General features: G+C 39.7%; 1 protein-coding gene and 1 long non-coding RNA gene across 2 annotated transcripts; one reads left to right on the forward strand and one right to left on the reverse strand.

Moving 5' to 3' along the window:
• Nucleotides 1–286: 286 nt before the first annotated feature.
• LOC110791560 (F-box/LRR-repeat protein 13) lies at nt 287–16,750 on the reverse strand. The gene is made up of 2 exons (XM_021996310.2): nt 16,642–16,750; nt 287–2,015 (listed from the first exon to the last, which is right to left on the reverse strand). The coding sequence occupies exon 2, from the start codon at nt 1,997–1,999 to the stop codon at nt 521–523; it is 1,479 nt and encodes a 492-aa protein (XP_021852002.2). The 5' UTR covers nt 2,000–2,015; nt 16,642–16,750; the 3' UTR covers nt 287–520.
• Nucleotides 13,069–14,159, forward strand: LOC110791555 (uncharacterized). Its single transcript, XR_002534115.2, has 2 exons — nt 13,069–13,742; nt 13,956–14,159. It is a non-coding gene; the product is annotated as an uncharacterized lncRNA (long non-coding RNA).
• Nucleotides 16,751–26,935: the final 10,185 nt, after the last annotated feature.

Raw genomic sequence — 26,935 nt, forward strand, 5'->3', positions numbered from 1 at the left:
GGTTAATAAACATCACGGGGTAGTATATAAAACAAAATTTGAAATCTGATATATTTTCCTGCCAAAACAAATAAAAGGTTTTAGAAGGTCGGTAGCATAATACAAAAGGACCCAAATCTTAGACCTAATTGACAATCTATTTTCTGCCACATCAAACTTCATAAGGTACTGAGTCTACAGACAGTGGAATAATTCATCAGAAATCTCTGTCACTTAAAAGCTGAGCATAACAGATGACAAAAAAGTAATTAGATCTTCAACTTAAACCAAAAGATCTGCACAGACATTAACAACTAGCTGCAAGAAAAATGCAGGTTACTTGATTACCGTAATAGATTAATAGCCGTTAAACATATATACTCCGTATTAGCATATGCGAGTCTATTAGGTGCACCCAAGAGCATCCTTTCCAAGCGATAGGGTAACCATTTAGGATGGGGCATAAAGGTGGATCTCTTATTTTCCAAGCGATAAGGTAACTAATGAAAATGTGTTTCTCAAGTACACCTCAATTGAGTAACTAGTAAGAACGACGAATCTGACAAAGGAGTGTTTTACTCTTTTTTTGGAAGTCCCTACTAGATGAGCTGAGACACTTACCAGAGACTTGAATCTCACAACATATGGAAAGCTTAGGGAGTAGGAATAAAGTCTCACAAAACACGTATTCTTTCCACAATCGCAAATCTGACCTTTTAGCATCCACGGAAAGCTCAACAGATAACACCTCTAATGCATTTGCATTATACAAGATGTACTTCATAAACTCGAGATCAGCAGCAGTACCAGGTAGATGATGCAGTTCTACCCTTGTAAGTTGACTTGAGAAACAAAGAGGTATATCATCTCCAACATTTATAACCTGTGGCATGCTATAGTAGCCTCTCAATGAGAATACAACAAGTACCTTGAGGCTCGAACAACATTGTAGAATATGCAGCACATCATTCCAACATGCAATGGAATCATCCAATCTGATCCGAAGTTGGATCAGATTATCCAAGACATAGTCCACTTTGTTAAGGGCCCTTAATGTAGCAGAATTGAGGCAGAGATACCTTACACTAGAAATAACCTGAGAAAGCTGCTCTGTGTGGCTCAGATAATCATTTTCAGTGAGGAACTCAGAATTTAAGCTCACATTTGCTGAAACCAATGCACCAGAGTTCTTGACAAAATAAACAACCGATAGACTCCGAACATGGATTTCCAATTCCTTCAATTTGGACACATTGATGGTCAACTTACCTTGTAATAAGTCAGATGTAAAAGCAAATTTCTTCAAATTAGAAGCTAAACAGAGTTCACTCTCCTCTAAATCACCCAACAGAGTTACATCTTCTAAAAGTGGACAACACTTAAAAAGTTTGGTCAACAATCGAGAATCAAAAGGTTGGACAGAATAATGAAATTTCTTCAAATTAGGAAGCTTCACATCACACGCATTAATGAGGAAATTCCCAGATAAATGAAGCACGCCCAGAGATTTAGAGTGAAGAATACAAGTTGGTAAAGTAAGTAGATCAATATCACCATAGACAGAACGCTGTGCATCTACCTGAATGTGGTCTGTATCTCGAGCACATATATCATGAAACCAGGAATCTACATAAGAAACGAAGGCATCATCTTTATTACGACCATAAAAAAACCGAATATTGAAACAATGTATTTTGGGGGAGGTGAGTTGCTGAAGGATGTGATCAACAATCGCGAAGAATGAATCATCCCAATCTAAGCCCCTAATTCTAGATGGGAGGCCATAGTAATCAAATACGAGACGAGTTACTTGAGTCCAGAGATACTGCCATCGGCGAGATAAGGCACAAGTTCTAACGGCAGATTCTATTGGCAGAAGAGAGAGAATGTCTACTAAAATGCTGTCCGGAAGTAAGTTCAACCGGTCAACTTTGTCCTTGGATTCCAATATCTGCCGCTTTTTGCATTTTCCCGTCATACTTCTGTATCCATCCTCCAATGAACTAGATCCAGCTTCCATGACAAAATAAATCTGTCTACTCATTCATTAAATATTTTTCCAGAAGCATATAATCAAATGCAAAAATAAAAAACAAAACCATTGTAACTTAACTTGCTAGATCGAAATTGGGTACAGAAACGCAATTCATTTTTTAGTTTTGTTAAATCCCCAAAATTCTGGTTAGCGAATTCGTTAATTCGGAACACAACACGGACTTTATAATCCCAACTGCCCCAATTCAAGTCTCAAGCCATCAATTAAGCGTCTAATGAAAAAGTTGAATACAAATTGCGTTAAATAACCAACTTAATTAAGCTCCTAGGTTAGAATTTTACCTTAATTCATCATTGGTAACTACTTAATCTTATCCATTTCTGATAGAATACAAAATTAAAAAGTACAGCCATTTATAGGAGACATATCTAAGATTAAGCCCAAGAAAATCAACCAACCACACAATAAATTAAATAATAAATGCTCAATTGATGGATGAACACAAAATTGAACAGAATTATTTTATAAAACCCTAAACATAAAATTCAAATGAAAAGCCACACAAAAATTGAACTAACCGTTGATGATTTCGCTGTTGAGTGTAGCTAATTAGAGAATTTTCACCAACGAACCAAAATTTACAAACTTCGATTTCGCTTCTGATGACTGAGCCGATAAATTTTGTATTCGCTTCTGTAAATTGTACCGTAGTTTATACTCACGGGTCCGTTCATTTTATAGACTTCTTGGGTGAGTTTATCCTGCATCATTTCTAAGGATAAATTTTATGAAGTTATTTAAAAGGATGCTCGATTATCTCCATAAAGAAAGCTGAGCGAAAGAATTTAAGGTTTTGCAAAATGTTATGTGGAAAACATGATTTATGGTGAAAATATGGAATTGAGTTTGCAGATAAAGCCTTGAGGAACTTACCAAAATAAGTTATCGAGAATTAGTCTGTCTATGAGGTTGATAATATCAATGAATGTTATGAAGTTCGAAAAGAATTATGAATGATTGAGGAATGCAATGGAGTTAAGAAAAGGAATCGACGAAATGACATGTCTGTAAAACCAGGTAGTATGAACTAAGTTTCTGGAATCTAGATTGTTTCTGATAAAGGCACGTGTGATGGCTTAGAATTGACCACCACAACCCGAGGTTTGTCGACTTAAAATACTAAGGAACGAAGTCGCATGTCTAATGATGTAGTTCCTGTCGCGTGATTGGACTCAAACCCCCGCAACGAACGTGGTCAGCGAAGTTGTTTGACGCATAAGAAAAGATCGGAGACCGAAATCAAAACGAATCGAATAATGAAATTCAACGACAAGATTCCTACAACAAAGAAGCCAATAGCAAATGAAAGCGAAATATCTCTAATTATTCGCCCATGAACGATATGATGTATGAATGACTGTGTTTTCTATGATTGATTATGTTATGGTCAACCATGCTCGTGTGTTAGATCAAATGATTATGAATGTTACACTTATGTTGAATTTGAAATTTTCATATGAATTATGTCTCTATGATATGAATTATGTTCATGCTGATATGACATGATTGTACTGGTGATCTAATTGATGTACATGGATGCCGTCTCCGATGGAAGTTCTCCTGAGCTCAGAGTACGAGATTGATATAATAAATGACTTTTACAAATTATTCGAGTATTGAAATTGGTTGATAAATATTTATTTTCACTACATATACGTATATTTTCAGAATTATAATTTAATTTTTTCATTAAAAGTTACTACTTTCGGTCGAAAATATTTCAAACAAGATATCACAAAGTAAAATGTGAGCCTAGTCTAAGCTAACAATTTTCCCCTTTTAAGTTCTTTGCTCCTCGATCCTATTCTATGAAGTAAAGTAGAGTTCGGAAAGATGATGGCGGAATATAATTGACCTTAATGACGACTAAGGATCAAGATATGATTTTGCCCCTTTTGTGTTCTCTACTCTTCGGTTCTAGGTCTCGGGTTGAAGCAGAGTCCTAAAAGATGATGGCGGAATGAAAGCTAGACCTTGTCAAAATTGAAATTGTGAGATCTTGGTTTTAAATAAAAAAATTATACTCTTATTCGAGCGTTTTCAATTTTCAACAATCATTTTATAAATCTAATTTTCAAGTTTCGAGGACGAAACTTTTTCTAAGGGGGTAAGAATGTAATACCCTGAATTTTTAAAACTCGTTTAATTATGCTTAATCATTTTCATTTAGCTTAAACGTATTTTAAGATCCTAATTTCAAACTTTATTTTGATTAACGAAGTTTTATTTTACTTGAATTTTTAAACGATTTATTATTTTTCAGGTTTTATAATTTAAATTCATATTTACGAGTTTAGCAACATTTTATTTCGTAATTTGTAAAAGATTTTAAAACGTTTATATTAACAATAATTGTTATTTTAAAACTAATTTATTTTATTAGCACTTTGTATTAAGAATTATTTAGAAATTAATCTTACTCAAGCCATTGTTCCATTTTCATTTTCCAAAAAAATGGCAATGTAAATTCTGAATATTGTCCACTATTACTTATTTACCAAAATACCCTTGTTCACCAAAGAAACCAAAGATCAGTTTCTCTTTTTCCCTCCTTCTTCTTCACGTATCTTTTGCCATTGAATTCCAAGTTCACTTTCCAACTGTCAACACCATGTTTCATATCAAATTGAGTCATCAATCTCATGACACTAATCTGAATTCTAATGCCTTAGTCACCATATTCTTGATTTCTCTTGACATTTGTCATACAATTGAGCTTCAATGGAGGTCATCACTTATGTCATTAACCCCCATTAATCCCTATAAATAGATTTCAAATTAACCAGAAAATTCAAGTTAAATTCAACATTCAAATTCAAGTTTTAACCATTCAAGAATCATGGAGTTTTTCACTATTTTTCTTACCTTCATTTCAATTCTTAGCCACCACCACTGACTGCCGCCGGCAAGACCACCGACGGCAGACCATCCCTGCCGCCTTCTGCCCCCTTTTTCCGTTCACCACTGCAATTGAAACCAAAACGACAACCACTCCAAAGCCTCATTCTCATTCGCTCCCCCTGCTTTCCCCTCACCCGCGCCCAGCTCCTCCTCCACGCTCAACCACCAGCGCCGCCGTACTGGCGTGCTACTCCGCCCGCGCCGGTGCGCATCCCTCCTCCGGTCACGGACCGCCACCAGCCTACTCCATTTTCTCCTTCCTCCCGTCGTGGTTGTTCCTGCTCACTGCCTTGCTTCCTTCTCTGTTTCACGATTCCAGGAACCCAAATTCTTGAAAGTTTGGGTTTTATTTCCTCAAGTCAACCCACTATCAAAAGCTGGCCCAATATCCTTTTACTTGGATTTTGTAAGTTGTGCACCTATCCTTCTATTTCAACTACTTATAATTTTGATAACAATGTTTACATTTTAGACCACTAATGATTATTTGTTTCAAAAAGAAAATGTATTTAATTATTGAACTTTACTTAAATTGAGTTTATAATATTTATGAAATTTTGATTGAAATTTCGTTTAATAATATTTCCAATAACTTATAAAAATTATATTTTTATTAAATTCATTATTTCAAAATTCACCATCTATAAAATGTTGATTTTAAATTATTTATCGTTTTAGTTACTAATTCAACAATTTAACTTTTGAAAGAAATTGGACTCGGGGCTCAGGAAGGACGATCCATCAGACAGGGAGTATAAAACTACGGTTGAGGTAACGGTTATTTCTAGTACCCGCAATCCCTTCGAAATGTATTTATGAATGATGTTATGAATGATTGATGTTTTATAATGATGTTTTATGATTTGCGGGATTACAAGTATGATTTGATTGAATTGTTTTACAATAATGCAGCTTTATGCAAAGTATTGATTTAATGAATTATTATTCCTGAAAGTAATGATTTTATGAAATAACGAGATTTAATGGTTTATTGAACCACCCTGAATGATTGAGATTTTCCTGATTAATGTTCGATTAAAAGAAATGTAAACATGATAAATAAAAGTGTAAGAACTGGTCAAGTTCCCCTGATATGGAGCCCAGGCTCCCCCTGATAAGAAGCACTGGCTTCCCCTGATATGGAACCAAGGTTCCCCCCTGATAAGAAGCACTGGCTTCCCCTGATATGGAACCAAGGTTCCCCCTGATAAGAAGCACTGGCTTCCCCTGATATGGAACCAAGGTTCCCCCTGAAATGAAGCACTGGCTTCCCCTGTTATGGAGCATTGACTCCCCCTGTTATGAAGCACTGGCTTCCCCTGTTCGTAGGAGACGTCCTACCATGTTTCCTGTAAAGTCCTGACGACCAGAATAATACTGTTAAAATGAAAAAGAGTAATGAAATGACGTTCCTGAAATTAATGTTCCTGAAATGATGTTTTTGAAATGATGCTTCTGAAATATTGATTTATTAAATGTTTTACTATATTCTATTCTCCCTGTTTATTAAATAAAATGAATTGAAATGATGTTACGATGCTAGGGTAACTTGTTACTGAGTCTTCGGCTCACCGTTTTGTTTTCCGTTTTAGGTACTGCTGGGGACCACGGGAACGAGTAGTGGCGAGGATTTCACTATTACCAAGTTCACCTAAGTTAATGTTAAGTTGTAACAAGTTTCAGTAAAGATTCGAGATTAAGTTATGTACTTTGATTAAGGAATTGAGAAGGATGATTATGTGAATTTTGGAGTTTAATAGCTTATGATTGATAGTTGCCTTGTAATTCCCAAGAGGGAGTTACGGCGGGTAATGTCCCGACCGAATTAGGTTAATTCCGCTGCTAATTATGATTAAATAAGTGATTTAGAGGTCGGGGCGTTACAGTTTGGTATCAGAGCCAAGGTTCTGGATCATAAGTGCTAAACCTTACGGGTTTTGCGCGTAGTAGAATTCAATAGGCTTTAAGCAAAGAATTTTAAGGAATGAGTTAAAAAGAATATGTTAAAATCAAGTCAAGTTAAAATGGAATGAGTGTGAGTGTAGGAACGGGTTTAAAGGGATTTATTCTCATGATGTTTTCCTGATTGAATATGTTATGTGAAATATCGATTATCGAGGTTACTAACGATGCCACGAACGAAGCTCACAACAAAGCGCAATATTCACGATGACGTCGCCCACAATGATGTTTTCCATGATGATTCCTGTGACGAATAATTTATAGAAGACCACGAGGAGATGATGAAACGATTAGGAACTGCAAGTACAATGTCAACTAATCGGTCAAATATTCTCGAAAAACGAAGTCGAACGAAAATGCATCACTATTTGAGAAAATTTCACCCTGTAATCCACCAATCTATGACGGCAAGCCGATTCGATGGAATTTGAAGAATTGACCAACAAGATGGATCAACTATTGGAGACTTTGCAATGCCCTGGCGAATAAGAAACTAATGTCGTGTAGGAACGAATACGTAGAGGGAAAGAGCATTTCGTCAACCTCGACCAATCATGAACGAAACAATTCTAGGGTTAATCATAATCCAATGCGATCACGGCATATGTAAGAGCTTACATGATGAAAGACAAAGATGACGCCAACATTGATATTATTTTAACGTAGTTGTTTCTCGCTTTGAAGCCGAACTTCCATAGATTTCATGTTTATCATCACATGTCATGTTATGAGTTTCCTACCCTAGACAGACTAGGAAAAGTTTAAGCATTACTGATTTCTTGGAAGAAGTTAAGTTAAGCACGGTTTAAACTCAAAGATTTTGTGGATATGAATTGTTTGAGGAATTTTTATGGTTATGAAATCTTTAAGGATGATATAAATGTTAGAGTATCAAACGAGCATAAGGTTGTATTTCATGAGTGGTTAATCACTAATTAAGGTGAAGTTATTCTAGGTTTAAAGTGTTAAAGTTATGAATAAAATTTATTCTTGGGTTACCTTTCCGATGAATGTTTTGGTGTTTATAAGTACAAAAGTCTAGTATCTGAAAAATGATTGATATGCCTTTATTAAGGAAGCTAAGAAGTTATACATGAATGTTATGAACCCCATTTGAGTTGAAGCATGAATAAGATCTTGAGGATTTTACCAAAAGAAGTTATCAAGAATTAGTTATCAAAAGATTGAATAATAGAGTATCGAAAGAGCATGAGTTTGTCTTTCGTAAGTGGCAAATCAACAAATAAATCGAGGTTTAAAGCATTGAAGTCATGATTGAAATCGATTCTTAGTTTACTTTCCTGCATCATTTCTAAGGATAAATTTTATGAAGTTATTTAAAAGGATGCTCGATTATCTCCATAAAGAAAGCTGAGCGAAAGAATTTAAGGTTTTGCAAAATGTTATGTGGAAAACATGATTTATGGTGAAAATATGGAATTGAGTTTGCAGATAAAGCCTTGAGGAACTTACCAAAATAAGTTATCGAGAATTAGTCTGTCTATGAGGTTGATAATATCAATGAATGTTATGAAGTTCGAAAAGAATTATGAATGATTGAGGAATGCAATGGAGTTAAGAAAAGGAATCGACGAAATGACATGTCTGTAAAACCAGGTAGTATGAACTAAGTTTCTGGAATCTAGATTGTTTCTGATAAAGGCACGTGTGATGGCTTAGAATTGACCACCACAACCCGAGGTTTGTCGACTTAAAATACTAAGGAACGAAGTCGCATGTCTAATGATGTAGTTCCTGTCGCGTGATTGGACTCAAACCCCCGCAACGAACGTGGTCAGCGAAGTTGTTTGACGCATAAGAAAAGATCGGAGACCGAAATCAAAACGAATCGAATAATGAAATTCAACGACAAGATTCCTACAACAAAGAAGCCAATAGCAAATGAAAGCGAAATATCTCTAATTATTCGCCCATGAACGATATGATGTATGAATGACTGTGTTTTCTATGATTGATTATGTTATGGTCAACCATGCTCGTGTGTTAGATCAAATGATTATGAATGTTACACTTATGTTGAATTTGAAATTTTCATATGAATTATGTCTCTATGATATGAATTATGTTCATGCTGATATGACATGATTGTACTGGTGATCTAATTGATGTACATGGATGCCGTCTCCGATGGAAGTTCTCCTGAGCTCAGAGTACGAGATTGATATAATAAATGACTTTTACAAATTATTCGAGTATTGAAATTGGTTGATAAATATTTATTTTCACTACATATACGTATATTTTCAGAATTATAATTTAATTTTTTCATTAAAAGTTACTACTTTCGGTCGAAAATATTTCAAACAAGATATCACAAAGTAAAATGTGAGCCTAGTCTAAGCTAACAATTTTCCCCTTTTAAGTTCTTTGCTCCTCGATCCTATTCTATGAAGTAAAGTAGAGTTCGGAAAGATGATGGCGGAATATAATTGACCTTAATGACGACTAAGGATCAAGATATGATTTTGCCCCTTTTGTGTTCTCTACTCTTCGGTTCTAGGTCTCGGGTTGAAGCAGAGTCCTAAAAGATGATGGCGGAATGAAAGCTAGACCTTGTCAAAATTGAAATTGTGAGATCTTGGTTTTAAATAAAAAAATTATACTCTTATTCGAGCGTTTTCAATTTTCAACAATCATTTTATAAATCTAATTTTCAACTTTCGAGGACGAAACTTTTTCTAAGGGGGTAAGAATGTAATACCCTGAATTTTTAAAACTCGTTTAATTATGCTTAATCATTTTTATTTAGATTAAACGTATTTTAAGATCCTAATTTCAAACTTTATTTTGATTAACGAAGTTTTATTTTACTTGAATTTTTAAACGATTTATTATTTTTCAGGTTTTATAATTTAAATTCATATTTACGAGTTTAGCAACATTTTATTTCGTAATTTGTAAAAGATTTTAAAACGTTTATATTAACAATAATTGTTATTTTAAAACTAATTTATTTTATTAGCACTTTGTATTAAGAATTATTTAGAAATTAATCTTACTCAAGCCATTGTTCCATTTTCATTTTCCAAAAAAATGGCAATGTAAATTCTGAATATTGTCCACTATTACTTATTTACCAAAATACCCTTGTTCACCAAAGAAACCAAAGATCAGTTTCTCTTTTTCCCTCCTTCTTCTTCACGTATCTTTTGCCATTGAATTCCAAGTTCACTTTCCAACTGTCAACACCATGTTTCATATCAAATTGAGTCATCAATCTCATGACACTAATCTGAATTCTAATGCCTTAGTCACCATATTCTTGATTTCTCTTGACATTTGTCATACAATTGAGCTTCAATGGAGGTCATCACTTATGTCATTAACCCCCATTAATCCCTATAAATAGATTTCAAATTAACCAGAAAATTCAAGTTAAATTCACCATTCAAATTCAAGTTTTAACCATTCAAGAATCATGGAGTTTTTCACTATTTTTCTTACCTTCATTTCAATTCTTAGCCACCACCACTGACTGCCGCCGGCAAGACCACCGACGGCAGACCATCCCTGCCGCCTTCTGCCCCCTTTTTCCGTTCACCACTGCAATTGAAACCAAAACGACAACCACTCCAAAGCCTCATTCTCATTCGCTCCCCCTGCTTTCCCCTCACCCGCGCCCAGCTCCTCCTCCACGCTCAACCACCAGCGCCGCCGTACTGGCGTGCTACTCCGCCCGCGCCGGTGCGCATCCCTCCTCCGGTCACGGACCGCCACCAGCCTACTCCATTTTCTCCTTCCTCCCGTCGTGGTTGTTCCTGCTCACTGCCTTGCTTCCTTCTCTGTTTCACGATTCCAGGAACCCAAATTCTTGAAAGTTTGGGTTTTATTTCCTCAAGTCAACCCACTATCAAAAGCTGGCCCAATATCCTTTTACTTGGATTTTGTAAGTTGTGCACCTATCCTTCTATTTCAACTACTTATAATTTTGATAACAATGTTTACATTTTAGACCACTAATGATTATTTGTTTCAAAAAGAAAATGTATTTAATTATTGAACTTTACTTAAATTGAGTTTATAATATTTATGAAATTTTGATTGAAATTTCGTTTAATAATATTTCCAATAACTTATAAAAATTATATTTTTATTAAATTCATTATTTCAAAATTCACCATCTATAAAATGTTGATTTTAAATTATTTATCGTTTTAGTTACTAATTCAACAATTTAACTTTTGAAAGAAATTGGACTCGGGGCTCAGGAAGGACGATCCATCAGACAGGGAGTATAAAACTACGGTTGAGGTAACGGTTATTGCTAGTACCCGCAATCCCTTCGAAATGTATTTATGAATGATGTTATGAATGATTGATGTTTTATAATGATGTTTTATGATTTGCGGGATTACAAGTATGATTTGATTGAATTGTTTTACAATAATGCAGCTTTATGCAAAGTATTGATTTAATGAATTATTATTCCTGAAAGTAATGATTTTATGAAATAACGAGATTTAATGGTTTATTGAACCACCCTGAATGATTGAGATTTTCCTGATTAATGTTCGATTAAAAGAAATGTAAACATGATAAATAAAAGTGTAAGAACTGGTCAAGTTCCCCTGATATGGAGCCCAGGCTCCCCCTGATAAGAAGCACTGGCTTCCCCTGATATGGAACCAAGGTTCCCCCCTGATAAGAAGCACTGGCTTCCCCTGATATGGAACCAAGGTTCCCCCTGATAAGAAGCACTGGCTTCCCCTGATATGGAACCAAGGTTCCCCCTGAAATGAAGCACTGGCTTCCCCTGTTATGGAGCATTGACTCCCCCTGTTATGAAGCACTGGCTTCCCCTGTTCGTAGGAGACGTCCTACCATGTTTCCTGTAAAGTCCTGACGACCAGAATAATACTGTTAAAATGAAAAAGAGTAATGAAATGACGTTCCTGAAATTAATGTTCCTGAAATGATGTTTTTGAAATGATGCTTCTGAAATATTGATTTATTAAATGTTTTACTATATTCTATTCTCCCTGTTTATTAAATAAAATGAATTGAAATGATGTTACGATGCTAGGGTAACTTGTTACTGAGTCTTCGGCTCACCGTTTTGTTTTCCGTTTTAGGTACTGCTGGGGACCACGGGAACGAGTAGTGGCGAGGATTTCACTATTACCAAGTTCACCTAAGTTAATGTTAAGTTGTAACAAGTTTCAGTAAAGATTCGAGATTAAGTTATGTACTTTGATTAAGGAATTGAGAAGGATGATTATGTGAATTTTGGAGTTTAATAGCTTATGATTGATAGTTGCCTTGTAATTCCCAAGAGGGAGTTACGGCGGGTAATGTCCCGACCGAATTAGGTTAATTCCGCTGCTAATTATGATTAAATAAGTGATTTAGAGGTCGGGGCGTTACAGGGACGGACCGGGCCAATGTTCGGGCCAATTTTGCGTACCCAAAACCCGCTATTTCGATCCAAAATTAGCAGGTTTTTTGGGCCATTTTCGGGCCGGGCCAAATTTATAACTAAAAATGTTGTTTTGCGTTGCCCAAAAGCCCGCAATTTTTTTTAAAAGTTCGGGTCGGGCTCGAAAATCGGGCCGGAACAATCTGCCCAAAATCCACTAATTTTCAGGTTGGGTTGGGCCAGCGGCCCGAGCCCATGATGATCAGCTCTACGACATCCTATATACTTTGTTCATTTGTTGTATATAAGAAAACATAATTTCAATATAAATTAGAAAATTTACCCAAAAAAAATATATATACATAAAGTATTATTTTAGGAGTTAGGTGAGTCTGAGGTGAGTCTGGGGATAATGTGTAAAAATAGAGAGAATCCTATGTGAGTCTGAATAATAAAAAAGTTAGTGGAAAGCTGATGTGGCAGAGTCTGAAGATTGAAAGTGAGTCTGGGGATAAACTCACCCTAAGAATGACCCGGAAGGACTCCTACTCCCCCGTTCCACATTCACTACAAGAAATCGCTTGATTACCAACTAAATTTACCGACCGTCATAAAAGTAGTTGGTAAAACATAATTTATCGACCGATTTAGAAGCAGTCGTTAATTTACCGACCGATTTAGAAGCAGTCGTTATTTTTTAAATTTACCGACCGCTTCTAAAGCAGTCGATAAATTAACGTCTGCTCTCCCATGTGTTACGACTAAATAGCAGTCGGTAAAAACCCGACTATATCCGAATTAAATTTAAAATTTTACCAACCGACTATTTGAATAATTTATCGACTGTGTTTTAGTTGGTCGTTAAAATACCGACCGTATTTTATACGGTCGTTAAAATACCGACCGCTTTTACCGACCGCCAAGAGTATTTATTTATTTTTAAAAAGATTTTCCTAGCTAGAAACCCTAAGAAACTCCTCCTAATCTCTACCCACGTTTGTACGTCGTATCCCTCCCTATTTTCTTTCTCTCTCTTCAACTTCCCTCATCTCCCCTTCTCTTTCTCTCTCTTCAACCTCCCTCAATCTCTCTCTCATCTTTCTTTTTTTCTTCTGTCACTCATCTCTCTTCAACGTCCTTCAATCTCTCCTCTCTCGTCTTTTTTTTCGTCACTCATTAAAATTGATATTGCAAGCAGTAACGACTTCCGTTTCTATTTTTTTTCAATTTCAATTCTTTTATTTAATTAATTTCAATGATTTGATTTTTTCTCTTTTTATATTTTTGTGTTTGAATTTTAAATCTGATGAGTTTGTGTGTGCTGAATTTTTATGTAGGTGAAGAATTTGAGTAGATCTTCGATATGATGGAGTTAAGCATTGGAGAACAAAGCTCTAAAGAGAAGATCTGACAGAGAATTACTTGGAGGTGAAGAAGGAGAATAGATCTATGTGTTTTCACAATAAGGTAAGCTTTGTACTTTTTGATTTTTTATTTATTTATTTGAATTGGAATAGTGCAGGGCATTTTCAAGGAATTTAGTGATAATATTTTTTTTTAAAATATATTTGGTTTTTTTGTTTAGGCTGTTGAATTTTATAGTTGGACATAAAATTGTATTTATGTTATTTTTTAACTTTTTTAAAGATCTAATATGTATGTTAAAACATGAACTTGCAGGGATTTAATCTCGACATTTGTTGATACCAAGAACCGTTGATTTGATAAATTTGGGAAGAAGTTGGAAGGAAATAACTTCAAGCATACATAGTCTGAGGTTTATATTTAGTTTTAGATCGATTTTTTTTAGAATTATTCTTACTCATCTTTGTAATTGTAATTCAAGTGAATTGTGTCATAATAAAAGTTCCTTTTTTTACTTTACATTGCAAGTGAATTATGTCATAATATTTTAGTATTAAATTGGGCAATTTTTGATACCTATATAATGTACTTCGTATTCGGCTATGAAAAAAAGTAGCTGGGTCCAATGTTTTTTTTGTTGCGTTAACTCAATTTACCGACCGACATGCAGTCGGTAATTAGCGACGACCTTTGGTAGTCGCTAAATTAACGTCCGCATGTCGGTCGATAATTTAGCGACTGTCTTAGCAGTCGCTAATTTAGCGACTGCTAAGACAGTCGCTAAATTATCGACCGTCTTGGCGGTCGCTAATTTAGCGACTACTTAAGCGGGTGGTAAAATACCAACTACTAAGCAGTCGATATTTCAGACGGTAAAATTTATCGACTGCTTTTCAGTCGGAGTTTCCCAAATTACCGTCAGGAGAATACTGACCGGCCTTTTACGACCGTTGGCTGTCGCTAAATAGTTTACTGACCGTATTTCTTGTTTTACCAACCACTTTTGGCGGTCGGAAATTAATTCATTTCTTGTAGTGATTACACTTTTATTTTTGATTTTTCTAACATTACTTGTTACACTTTCAAATTAGGAATAGATCCATAATTATTATATTGTCTCTCTAATCTCACTAACTTAAAGTTTGTTCCCCATACCTTCTATCATTCAATTAAAAATTAAACCACTAAAAGCAACAACAGTGGTTGTGTATAAGTCTCAGCTTGCAAGTTCTAAATAGTTGGAGGTATAAATTCAACCAATGTGAAAAAATGAAGGTTGTATCTTTGTAAAACCTGTAATTTTGGGAGCTACAAGCTTGTAATGTTCAAATGGGGCCTACTACTCTCATTATGAGATTAAAGATTTGAGTGATTCACATGTGAGATTGTGAGTCATGACCAAGCTACAAGAGGTTGTAGTTTTTTCATTGGAAGAGGTTGTAACTTAGAAAAGTAGTATCTTAATCTGATGTACAGTAGCAAGTAAAATTATAAGAGTTGTAGTTTGACCATTGCTCGTGTTTTAACTTCCATCACTTCTACTTTTTCAATAAAATAATCTACTTTTTCAATGAAGTAACAATTGATCATCACCTAAAACTTTGTACAAAAGTAGGTGTAACGAGTAATGTGAGATGGAGAGAATATTCTGATTCAAACTTACAGGTTGGACTCGTGTTATTGTAGGCAGCGACGGGTCATTGACATTTACGCTTTGTAACATTTTTAACAAATCATTTGTCCCATAAATTCTTCCTATTTTTATAGGAGCTACCTGTATGAATAATTAATGTATACAAAATTTTATATAAGACGGTCTTACCTAAAAATCACCTTGTTATCGTATAACTTAAGCAATTAAATCAATTGGTTAGTTAATGGAACCGATTAGCAATGGAACAAATTTCTTATCAATGCTTCTACATAAAAGTAATAGTATCACGTTATACTAATGCCTCAAACAACTATACATAATTCATACCTACGGATCATCAAACAGACCATTTCAAAATACAGACACACAATATACGAGTGGCCGTTATGATCGTTACTACCTGTTCGGCAAAATTAGCGGTAGCGGGTAGCGGTTAGCGGTTGAGTAGCGGGTAGCGGTTAAAGTAGCGAGTAGCGGTAAATAGTAGCGGGTAACGGTTAGCTGTCAAAGTAGCGGTAACTAATATGAGGGTTCGGTAAAAGTAGCGGTTGATATTATAAAAATAAAAATAAAAGCAATAATATTATTTAAAACTTTATTATAAATTTGTCAAACGCTACCCGCTACCTTAAACGCTACTAATTTTAACGTTTGACTAAAGCTACTCAACCGCTAACCGCTACCTAAATCGCTACTTTACCAAACACTTACAAATTTTACAAGTAGCGTATTGACTAGGTCAAAACGCTACCCGCTACTTCAAACGCTACCGCCGAACACGCCCTACTTCTAGAAAGACGAACTCGTAATACTACTATGTAATACGGAGTACTATTTTCCGAATTAACTTCTACAATTTGTAATATTATACAATTCACGAAAACTTGTGAATTTGTAACACCAAAATAAAAATTAATTAAATCAATTCCAAAATCAAATTGAACTTGTGAAACCCAAATCATTATAATTCCCTTCTTCATCTCTACCACTCAAGCTTGTGAAACCCCAACTCAAAAAACTCAATTGAATTTAACCCAATTTAAGAAACAAGTTATTGTGAGAAAAAAAGAAGGATAAGACGCCAATTTAACAAAATTCCTCAAATTTAAACTATAAATTATGACAATTTTCAGATAAACACAGATGAATCGACAATTAAAAAAATTAAAGAATAAAGATGGGCATACAAACAATTTAGACGACCTACGAAGTATGAACCCGAATTATAAAAAAAACCAGTATAATAGAAAATAGATGAAATAATACATGAAGGGGATGATTTCAAGGGGAAGAAAAAGTATATTAGAATAGAATTGAAAAGGAAGAAGAAGAAGATGAGAAGCCTACCTTGAACTTGAGAATAGGATACGCCAAGAACGAAGATGGAGATTGGAGACTGGAGAGAAACCGCGAGTATTTACTCTGTGTGGGCGAAAGTATAAACGAAACTTGTAAAACCACTTTTTAGTTTTCGCTTATGTTTTGTCAAAATGCCTTAATTAAATTTTTATTTTATTCAACAGAATTACATGACTGTTTTTGTTTTTTTGATTAAAAAAATGAAAAAACGGGAAACTGAAGTGGCGTCGAACGCCCCCTTAATTAATCATTTAACCCGTATTTATCTATCAATTTTTTTTACTAATATAAAAGTTAATCAAAACTAGGTTAAAGTTACAAAAAAATGGGTTAAAGTTATCTTGGTGTACAATAAATTTATTGTACACCTTGTGCGCACAAGACCTTTTGTTGATAAGAATTAATAAGGTGCTATGCTGCATAAGTTTATGTAAAATGCTATGCAAAATTAAGTATATCAGATTGTCAGTAATTACCTTATATTTTTTTTAGTTTGACTTTTATTACCCTCGCAATGTATTACCCTCAATCCAAGCATGCCCTAAAGGTTAAAGAAAAGAAAGGTGCGAGAAGAACTCTTATGATTCGCCTTATGCATAAGATCGATGATGTCATCATTAAAAAAGCATAACTATATAATGACAAAATGTAATTATTTGACTAGAAATATAACGTTTGATTCATTATAATTATTGAACATAACTATTTTGGTGACAATTGGGTAACTCTTTGACTAGATCGAAATTATAATTATTTGGTAAGAAATTATATATCTTAATCTCCTTGAATTGCTGCAATATCACCTAGCATCAAAGTGCTACCAAGTAATTGTTGGATCCAAAAGGATGAATTTTTGAAGGTCGTACTTGACGAACCTAAATACTTACCAGAGAGTTTAATCTCACAACCTAAGGAGGTCTTAGGCAACATAAATATTGTCCTAAAAAACTTGTATTCTTCACATAAGTTGACATCAACATAAAGCTCCTCTAGTACATTCGCATTATTCATAATGTACTTAATCATCTCGACATCACCATCATTCCCTATTAAGCTTCTTAGCTGTACCCTCTTGAGTTTACTCGAAAAACAGCGAGGTATGAAGTCGGAAGCAGTCCAATGCATAACCTGATCTGTCCCTTGTAGTGACACAATCAGAACCTCGATACTTAAACAGCGTTGCAGAATATGCAGTACGTCATTCCAACATCCATTAGGATCGTCCAATTTGATACTAAGTGTTCCGGTGTTGTAAATATGGAAACAATGGGCTTCGAATGAAGGCCCTTTTGTATGTGTTGAAGATCTTGCTTGTTTGAATGAGTAGAGTCCGAATTCACCTGCACAAGAGCAAAGTCACTAGCCTCGGGGGTGTTTCCGAGGAAAGCCCCTCCGATGCCTAAGTAAGAACGATGCTCGGATTCTAGAGAGAAGTTCTCTAGAAGAGTAGTCTTAAGGCGATAAATTCGACGTACCTTGAGGTGTGAGCCTTGGCGGCCTATTTATAGTGTTTGCATAATAAATGCCCATAGGTCATTTATTGCTTTTGGGCCTTGGGCCTTAATGGATGGCTGACTAGCCATTTGTAGGTTTGATGCTGTTTGTTTAGAGCCATTGGGCTTTGGACTTAGTGGCCCAATTGAGAATCAATTGGGAGCCCAAACAACATGCCCCCCAGACCCGGTCCATTTAGAATTAAATGGGTGGGTTTCCAGCTGTCAGAAGTCCGAAAGTTCCCTCTCTTTTTTTGAAAAAGGGATGATTTGCATTGATGACAAGTGTTGGGAGTTGTATTGCGTCGTGGAGATCGTGGGTTGAGGAAGTTGATGCGCCCCCTTTCTTTTCTATAAATACTGGGTGCTTTGCTCATTTCGAACTTTTTACTCTTTCTTTCAAACCCATTCTCTCTCTAAATTCCGGCGATCGCAGTTTTTAAGTTTCTTCAGATCTACGAAATTCGGCCAACTTTAGACTTCGGGAACTTGTGTTGTTCGTTTTATCGGCGAATTCCGCTTCGGAAAAAGGTAATTTGTTTCTGAATTCTCCTTTTTTCTTCGTTTTTCCTTCTACCCCTCAATCTCAACCCTAGACCGAGAATTCGCGGCCATGGCAAAGAATAGGGGCAAAAGCAAGTTCGTCGTTGGCTCCTCTAGTGAGAGGGAGAACGTGCCTTCGGGAAGGTTACCGAAAACTTCGAGGGGTCGGCCTTCGGAGAGGCCGGTGGAGAGGCGTTCGACTGGTTGGGATGCTTCCAGAGATGATGTTGTTGGCGGGTCTAGCGTGTCTGAACGCGCAACTTCTGGTAAGAAAGCTGGTTCTTCGGGTGTGCGCCGCTCTTACCCTGAGTTTCCAGTTCATTGGACTGAAGCTGATCCGCAGGGCAAGTATGCCCCGATTCTGCATGAGACCACTAAGATCGATGGTCCTTTGGAAAAATCGGTCAGTGGTGACTGGTTGGTGGAGGCGAAGCTGGGGAACTACCATCGGAGGGCCGAAGAGTTATACGGAATCCAGCACGCCTTGGGGTACTGGTGCGAGCTTCCCGACCAGGAGCGTCCTCGGGTGACTCATCCGCCGAGGGGGTTCATCTCTGTGTATACTCATCATTTGGAGAACGGTCTCCGCTTTCCTTTGGATCCCTTCATTTCCGAGCTCCTGGTGTCGTACAACATCAGTTTGGCCCAACTTACCCCCAAATCTATGAGGCACATCATCGGATTTAGATGGGTGTGCGATTTTATTAACTTTCCCTGCTCTGTTGCCGTGTTTCGGGATCTGCACGATCTGTCTTTCAACCACGCTTCCAAGGGGGATGGGTATGGTTGGTGGACCATTATCAACAAAAGGTCCCGAAGGAAGGGGGAGCCGAACTACATTACGGCCTACCCTTACCTCAGCTCTGATCATAATTGGAAGACGGAGTGGTTGTTCGTTCGTGTGCCGACAGATCCGAAGCATCCACATTTTTATCGCCCTCCGAAGTGGTTTGTGACTCCTGATCCTGATATGCGAAGCGTGGCTGCTCCGGATCAGAACCATCACCACTACGTGGATCTCCTCCAGTGGTTTTTGGCTCGGGAGGACAACTACAAACTGCCGTCCAACTGGCTCCCGAACCTCAACTATATCTTGCGGGAGGACATTCTTGCTGTTGCCGGTCTCAGCAGGATTTTTGACAGGGGTAGGTGTCTTTCGGCTGGGACCGTGCTTTAGTAAGTTTGTCCTCCTCCTTTTTGTCTCGTTTTATTGACTTTGTTTTGTGCTTTGTTTCTGCAGAGTACGGCTTTAGCTGCGTTGATCCTGTGGTCTTGGGCATTTCTTTGGATCTGAAGACCATTCACGACTCGGCTCCTGATTACAAGTTCGGAAAAGAGAATCCTCGTAATCCTCGCTTGAAGGATTACGTGTTGTCTCCGTCGGGTGTCGCTCGGATATCTGAAGTTCGAGCTGATCCGTGGGATTCTGCCTCTTCTCCCGAAGCTGTTCCAGTGAAGGTCGTGCTCCCTGATTTGAGGACAACCTCGGATCTGGTGAGTGTTTCTATATCTCGAAGTCTTTTGTTTGTCTTTCTTTCTGGTTGGCCGTCGGCTAACGTCTTGGTCCTGGACCATCTTTTTAGGGTCCTGGGACTGACGCTGTGCCGCGTGCCGTTCCTTCGGTTTCATCTCCGGCTCGGATAGATATCTCTTTATCTAGGAACCGGGTACTTCACGGTTTTTTCTTTATTCCTTCCTTTGTCTTCTTTTACATTTATTGACCCTTGGTCTCCTCTGTTTAGGATCAGCGCAAAAGGAAGGGTAGCACTCTTTTGAGGCCTTCCGCGCATCCGAAGAAAGCGAAAGCTTCTCTGTCCTCGGAGAAGGTATTTGTTCTGACTTGGAGCTTTTTGTAGTCCGTTCTCTCTTTTTCCGAAACTGACCTTTGAGCGTTTGCCCTGTAGGAAGCGGTTTCGGAAGTCATGCCTCCTCCCAAAAATCTCCTTCACTTCATGCCCTTGCCAGGGCAGAAGTTGAAGAGTGTGGTGGTTGCGGAACCGCCGCCCGTGGACCAACCGTTGGCTGAGGAAGATACCATCCCCTCTCCGCTGAAGCCGTCTGCTGCTTTAGGGATCGAGATCCAGGATATAACCAAGGTGATGGAGGCGATTGAAGCCGACCTTGTTCCTGGCTCGGATGTCCCTATTGTGGCCGAGCAGAAGGAGGAATCTGCTGACGTTTCTCTCGAAAGGGAGAAAAGTCCAGATAAGGAGATGGTGGATCTCACCGAAGCTCACATAGAGGTTCCCGAAGCTGAGAAGGAGGTCCCTTCTGCTGAGGAGGAGCAACCCGAACAGGGTCTGACGAGGAAGAGGCGCCACTCGACCTTGGGCTCTACTTCGACCTCGGCCCTAGATAGACTGATCCACGCTGACCCTTGCTCGGATGTTCCGCTGAAACGGATCCCCGAGGAGGTAAGGGAGGCGATGGCTCGCTATGCTAGAGCTCCGGTTTTGGGGGAGAACCCCATGGCTCACGTGGGATCTTTGGTGGGTCCCGAAGCTGCACGGGAGAATCTTCTTCGGGCCAACCCGCAGTGGAGGGTTCCTGGAGCTGAGGAGAGGAACCCAGCTATGATGGCCAATATTATCTGAATGAGGTAAGTGTTGGAAATTCTGTTTTGAGTTCCGTTTTTGGTTTGTTGTTTTCTTCTTTCCTCATCTTTTCTCATCTTTTCTTCTTTCCCAGGCTGTTTTCTGGTCCTCGTTCGCTTCCGAGTGTAGCTCGGTTGAGGAGAGACAACTGAGGAGATATCAGGAGGCTTATGCTCGTGATATCCCTATCTTGGACCAGAAGGCTGGGCAGCTCTTCGCCGAGCTGGTGGAGGTCAAGCAACTGTACCTTCAGTACAGTCGTGAGGCTAGGGAGTCGGCTGAGCAGATCGGGGCCGAAGTTGGGAAGCTCACTTTCCAAGTCGAGGAGGATGCTGAAAAGATAGCTTCCTTCGACAAGGAGAGGAAAGAAATGGCCGCCAAGTTTGCGAGCGAACTTGAAGAAAAAGACAGTCTTCTCAAGGAGATGACGTCTAAATTTGAGGCGGCCATTAAGCAGAGCCAGGAAGCGGAGGCGAGGCTTCAGCAGTTTGTCAAGCATCGGGAGATTATTCAGAATCAAGCTGACAAGGTGCCCGTTCTCCAGCTGAAGATCCGAGAGAAGGATGCGGCCATTCGGAAGTTGGAGCAAGAGAGAGTTGACCTCTACACTGCTGATCAGTGTAGAGAGCAATACTGGAATGGCATCCTGGGTGCTCGGCGCATGTTTGCGAAGCATATGCCTCATTTCCCTTGGAATGAGAAGGTTCCGCTCTGGATGAGGGCCCAGGATCACTTGGTGGAGTGTCAGGCCGATCGAGACGAAGCTGAAGCTGAACGTCAAGCTGCTCTTGCAGAGGCTCGGGCCCAGAAGGCGTCTTCCGAAGGTGACACTACTGCTGGGGGTTCTTCGAACGATGCTCCCCTAGGGGCTGTTCCTGAGACTCCCAAGAGTTAGGGATTCGGGCAGTCGTCTTCTTCAGAGTCGGTCGGTTCCAGTTGAGGAATTCCGAACATGTGCTTGCCTTTCCCCCTTTTGCCTCGGCGCTGCGTTGTACTCATTTCTTTTTGTTTTCTTTAGTACTTCGGTAGGCCGGTATTGTCTGTTGATGGCTGCCGATTTTAACTGTTTCATTTTGTTTTCAATTTTTGAGGTTTTCAATGTATTTGTACTCCCCCCAAATATTGAATAAAAAATGAATGTTTGTTACTTGGCTGCTTCTTTTCAACTTTGTACTTTCGCAATTTTAGGTCTTTGAATCCGTAGATTTTTCGAGCTCCTCTTTCTGTTGACTTGCTAAAAACCTTTTGATCTTGCGAGCTCTTTAAATCCGTAGATATGTTAAGAGACTTTTTAACTTTGCGAGTTCTTCAAATCCGTAGATCTGCTAAGAGATTCTTTAGTTTTGCGAGTTCTTCAAATCCGTAGATCTGCTAAGAGACTCTTTAATTTTGCGAGTTCTTCAAATCCGTAGATCTGCTAAGAGACTCTTTAGTTTTGCGAGTTCTTCAAATCCGTAGATCTGCTAAGAGACTCTTTAGTTTCCAGACTCTTCAAATCCGTCGATCTGCTCAGAGGTTTGGATTGTTCTTCCGATCTCTTGTGGTTCGGAAACCTGGGCAAGAGATCGCTAGTCTGCCTCTTAGTTATGCCTTCGGCGATCCGTGGATCTGAGCCGGAGTTTTATAACTTGATTCGAGCGACTGTTTGTGGCGAACAAGTTTTATTTGGTTATCGCGAATCCGAGGATTCTGGACGATTCCCTGAAGTGTATGATTTGGTCATTTCTTGCATTTTATCAAGGAATGGACAAAGTCAACCTGTTTTTAGTCTCGGATTGATCAGATCCGAGGCTGCATATATATAAAAGGGGACAATAAATATAGAGATAAGTTTAATGAAACACATGGTGCCAATGGCTTTCCTCTTCTCATTAAACAACTTACTTGGTCTACAGACAGAGGTCATACAAAATATTTTTTGAGAACATCGGTATTCCAATGGTTCTTCAAAATTGTTCCATCTAACTGTTTCAGCATAAACGTGCCTGGCCTCTTTTCGGAATGGATGATGTATGGTCCTTCCCAAGTGGCTGAGAGTTTGCCATGGATCCGTCCTTTCTGAACCGAGGCGGCGTTTCTGAGCACTAGATCACCGACTTTTAGGGGTCTGGCGTTGACTCTTCGGTTATAATGCTTGTTGACCCTCTGCAAATAGGCTGCGTTGAGTGTCCTTGCATCGTTCCGAGCTTCGTCCAGTAGATCGAGAGCTTCAGACAGAAGTTGGTTGTTGCTTTCTCCCTGGAGCCCATCATACCTGTTGTATGCCTGGATTCTCAGGCTTTCTGTTCCGATTTCCACAGGGATTACAGCTTCGGATCCATGTACAAGGTGGAACGGTGTTTGCCCGGTAGCTTCTTTCTCAGTGGTCCGAAGGGACCATAGCGTTCCGGGTAGCTCTTCTAACCACTTGTTTTTGTCATCCTCGACTCTTTTCTTGAGTGCATTGAGGATGAGTTTGTTAGCAGCTTCGGCTTGCCCGTTGCTTTGTGGGTGGCAGACTGCCGAGTAAGCTAGGTGTATGCCGAACTGTTTGCACCACTTTTGCAACGGGGTGTTTTCGAACTGTTTCCCGTGGTCGAAGACCATCAGTCTTGGTATGCCGAACCTTGTGATGATGTTCTGCCATATGAACTTGCGGACCTGAGGTTCGGTGATGGAGGAGACAGCTTCGGCTTCGATCCATTTGCTAAAATAGTCGACTCCTACAATCAACCACTTCTTCTGGTTCGTCGCTGAGGGGAAGGGACCAATGATGTCTAACCCCCACTGTGCGAATGGTAAGGGATACAGTGTTGATTGTAGGGCTTGAGCTGGTTGATGGATGGCTGGTGCGAACTTTTGGCATTTCTCGCATTTCCTTGCCATCTGCTTTGCCTCGGAAACCATAGTGGGCCACCAGTACCCAGCCCGAAGGGCTTTATGTGCCAATGTCCTACCTCCGATGTGGTTTCCGCATATCCCGAGGTGGATTTCCCTTAGGATGTAGTCAGCGTCTGTTGGACCCACACATTTTAGCAGCGGAGAAGAGAATGATTTCCTCATGAGCTCTCCTTCGGCGCTGATGATGAACCATTTGTTGAATCTTTTCAGTTTTCTCGCCTGCAGCTTATCTTCGGGAAGTTCTCCCCTTTCTTTGTATGCAACTACTGCGTCCATCCAGCTGGGTTCGGTACGTAAACTGTATACTGTGGTGGGTAGCAAGTCAATGCTTCTCTCTTGGTGAACTTCCACGTGGACCGACCTGTTTAGGTCGATGAGTGTTGAGCTTGCGAGTTTTGACAGTGCGTCTGCTTGCGTGTTTTGTCCTCGGGGAATGAGGATGACTTCAAAGGATCTTAACTTTGACGTTAAGGATTTAATTTTTGCTAAATAGGCTGTCATGCTGGGCCATTTGGCCTCATACTCCCCTCGGATCTGGTTGGCTACAAGCTGGGAATCAGTTTTGAGGCAAACATGCTCGGCCTCCAGGGATAAGCAAAGCTCTATTCCTGCGATTGCGGCCTCATATTCGGCCTCGTTGTTAGTTGCTTTGAAGCCGAACTTCAATGCATACTCTATGCTTTTCCCCGTCGGGGGGATTAGTACAACTCCTGCTCCTGAGCCGTTTATTGTGGAAGATCCGTCAGTGAAGACCTCCCAAGTGCTTTTCGTATCATCCAGCATTTCCTGGTATGAGCACTCGGCCAAGAAGTCTGCCAATGCTTGTGCTTTGATTGCTGTCCTCGGCTGATATTTGATGCCGAACTCTGATAGTTCGAAGGCCCAGGCAGCCAATCTTCCTGACCTCTCTATTTTGTCGAGTACTTTCTCGAGCGGTTGGTCAGTTAGTACTGTGATCTGGTGGGAGTCGAAGTATGGCCTCAGTTTTCGTGCAGCTACCACTACTGCATATGCGACTTTCTCGATGAGCGGGTACCGGGTTTCGGCCCCTGTGAGTGTTCGGCTGGTGAAGTAGATTGGCTGTTGCTTCTTTTCTTCTTCCCGAAGAAGCACTGCGCTGACGGTTCCAGGGCTAACTGCGACATATAGGTACAGGGTTTCCCCCTCCTTTGGTCTGGCCAGTGTCGGCAGTTGGGCTAGGTGGGCTCTGAGTTGCTGAAAAGCTTCTTTTTGCTCCTGTTCCCATATCAGTTCGGGATCCACTTTCCTCGGGACCCCCTTTTTCTTGACTGGTTCTGCTTCTCCTCCGGGGAGGTTCTTTGGTTTCAGTGCTTTGAAGAAGGGGGCTCCCTTGTCCGAGGCTTTTGATATGAACCTTGTTAGTGCGGCTAACCTGCCGGTTAGCCCCTGCACATCTCTCTTGGTCTTCGGCTCGGGTAAATCCAATGCCGCTTGGACTTTGTCTGGGTTCGCATCAATTCCTCTTTCGCTCACCATGAATCCGAGGAACTTCCCTGACTTCACCCCGAAGACGCATTTTTTTGGGTTCAGCTTCATGCTGTATTTCCTCAGATTTCCGAAGGTCTCTGCCAAGTCTTTGACATGGTCTTCCTCCTTGATGCTTTTTACGATGGAGTCATCCACGTAGACCTCCACGTTCCTCCCTTTCTGGTCGGCGAAGACGTGATCAACTAACCTCTGGTAGGTGGCTCCGGCATTTTTCAAGCCGAAAGGCATCATTTTGTAGTTGAACACTCCTGCGCTTGTGATGAACGCTGTCTTTGCCCTGTCATCGGGGTGCATGAATACTTGGTGGTAGCCTGAAAAGGCATCCATGAAGCTGAGCAGTGCATGGCCGCTGGTGGAGTCAACCAATTGATCTATCCTTGGCAGGGGATAGCAGTCTTTGGGGCAGGCTCGGTTCAGATCTGTGAAATCTACGCACATTCGCCATAAGCCGTTCGCTTTTTTGACCATCACCACGTTGGCCAGCCACTTCGGATACATGCATGGTTCGATGAATCCGGCCTCTTGCAACTTTTTTACCTCCTCGGCGATGGCTTTGTTTTTCTCCGATGAGTAATTTCTCTTTTTTTGCTTGATTGGTCGAGCTTCAGCGTTGACGTCCAGCTTGTGACAAATCAGCTTCGGATTTATCCCTGGCATATCTGCTGCTGACCATGCAAAGATGTCTTTGTGATCCCTGAGTAGTCGGATCAAATCGATTCGGAGCCCCGAGCTTAGGCCCTTGCCTATTCGGACGCTCCTGTCTGAATTATCTTCGAGGAAGATATCCTCCATTTCTTGATCTGGCTCAGGAGACAGGGTTTCGGGGCGAGCATCAACTTCCGCGGGAGATAGGCTGCTCGTGCTTGCTCTTCTCCTTTTTGCCTCGTTTTCCTCTCCCGTGGCTCCTTTTTCTTCCTCGGGGCCGTCCCCTAGTTTGGGTTTTCGGACAGCAGTGTGGCAGGTTCTTCTCGCCACTTCTTGATCACCTCTGATTCGTTCGGCGAATCCTGCATCCGAGACGTATATCATCAGCTGATGGTATGTGGAGGGGACTGCTTGCATCTTGTGAATCATGGTTCTTCCCATGATTACGTTGTATACGGAGTCGCAGTCCATCACCAGAAATTCGTCCCGAAGGGTTTTTGCTGCTTGGCCTTCACCCACCGTGACTGGCAGGGTGATCTTTCCTCGAGGGATAGCTGCGGATCCGTTGAATCCGATCAGAGGATAACTGACTTTTGTCAGCGCTTCCTCTGGTTCTTC

This window comes from Spinacia oleracea, chromosome 6, assembly GCF_020520425.1.
Source record: "Spinacia oleracea cultivar Varoflay chromosome 6, BTI_SOV_V1, whole genome shotgun sequence".
Lineage (NCBI taxonomy): Eukaryota > Viridiplantae > Streptophyta > Magnoliopsida > Caryophyllales > Amaranthaceae > Spinacia > Spinacia oleracea.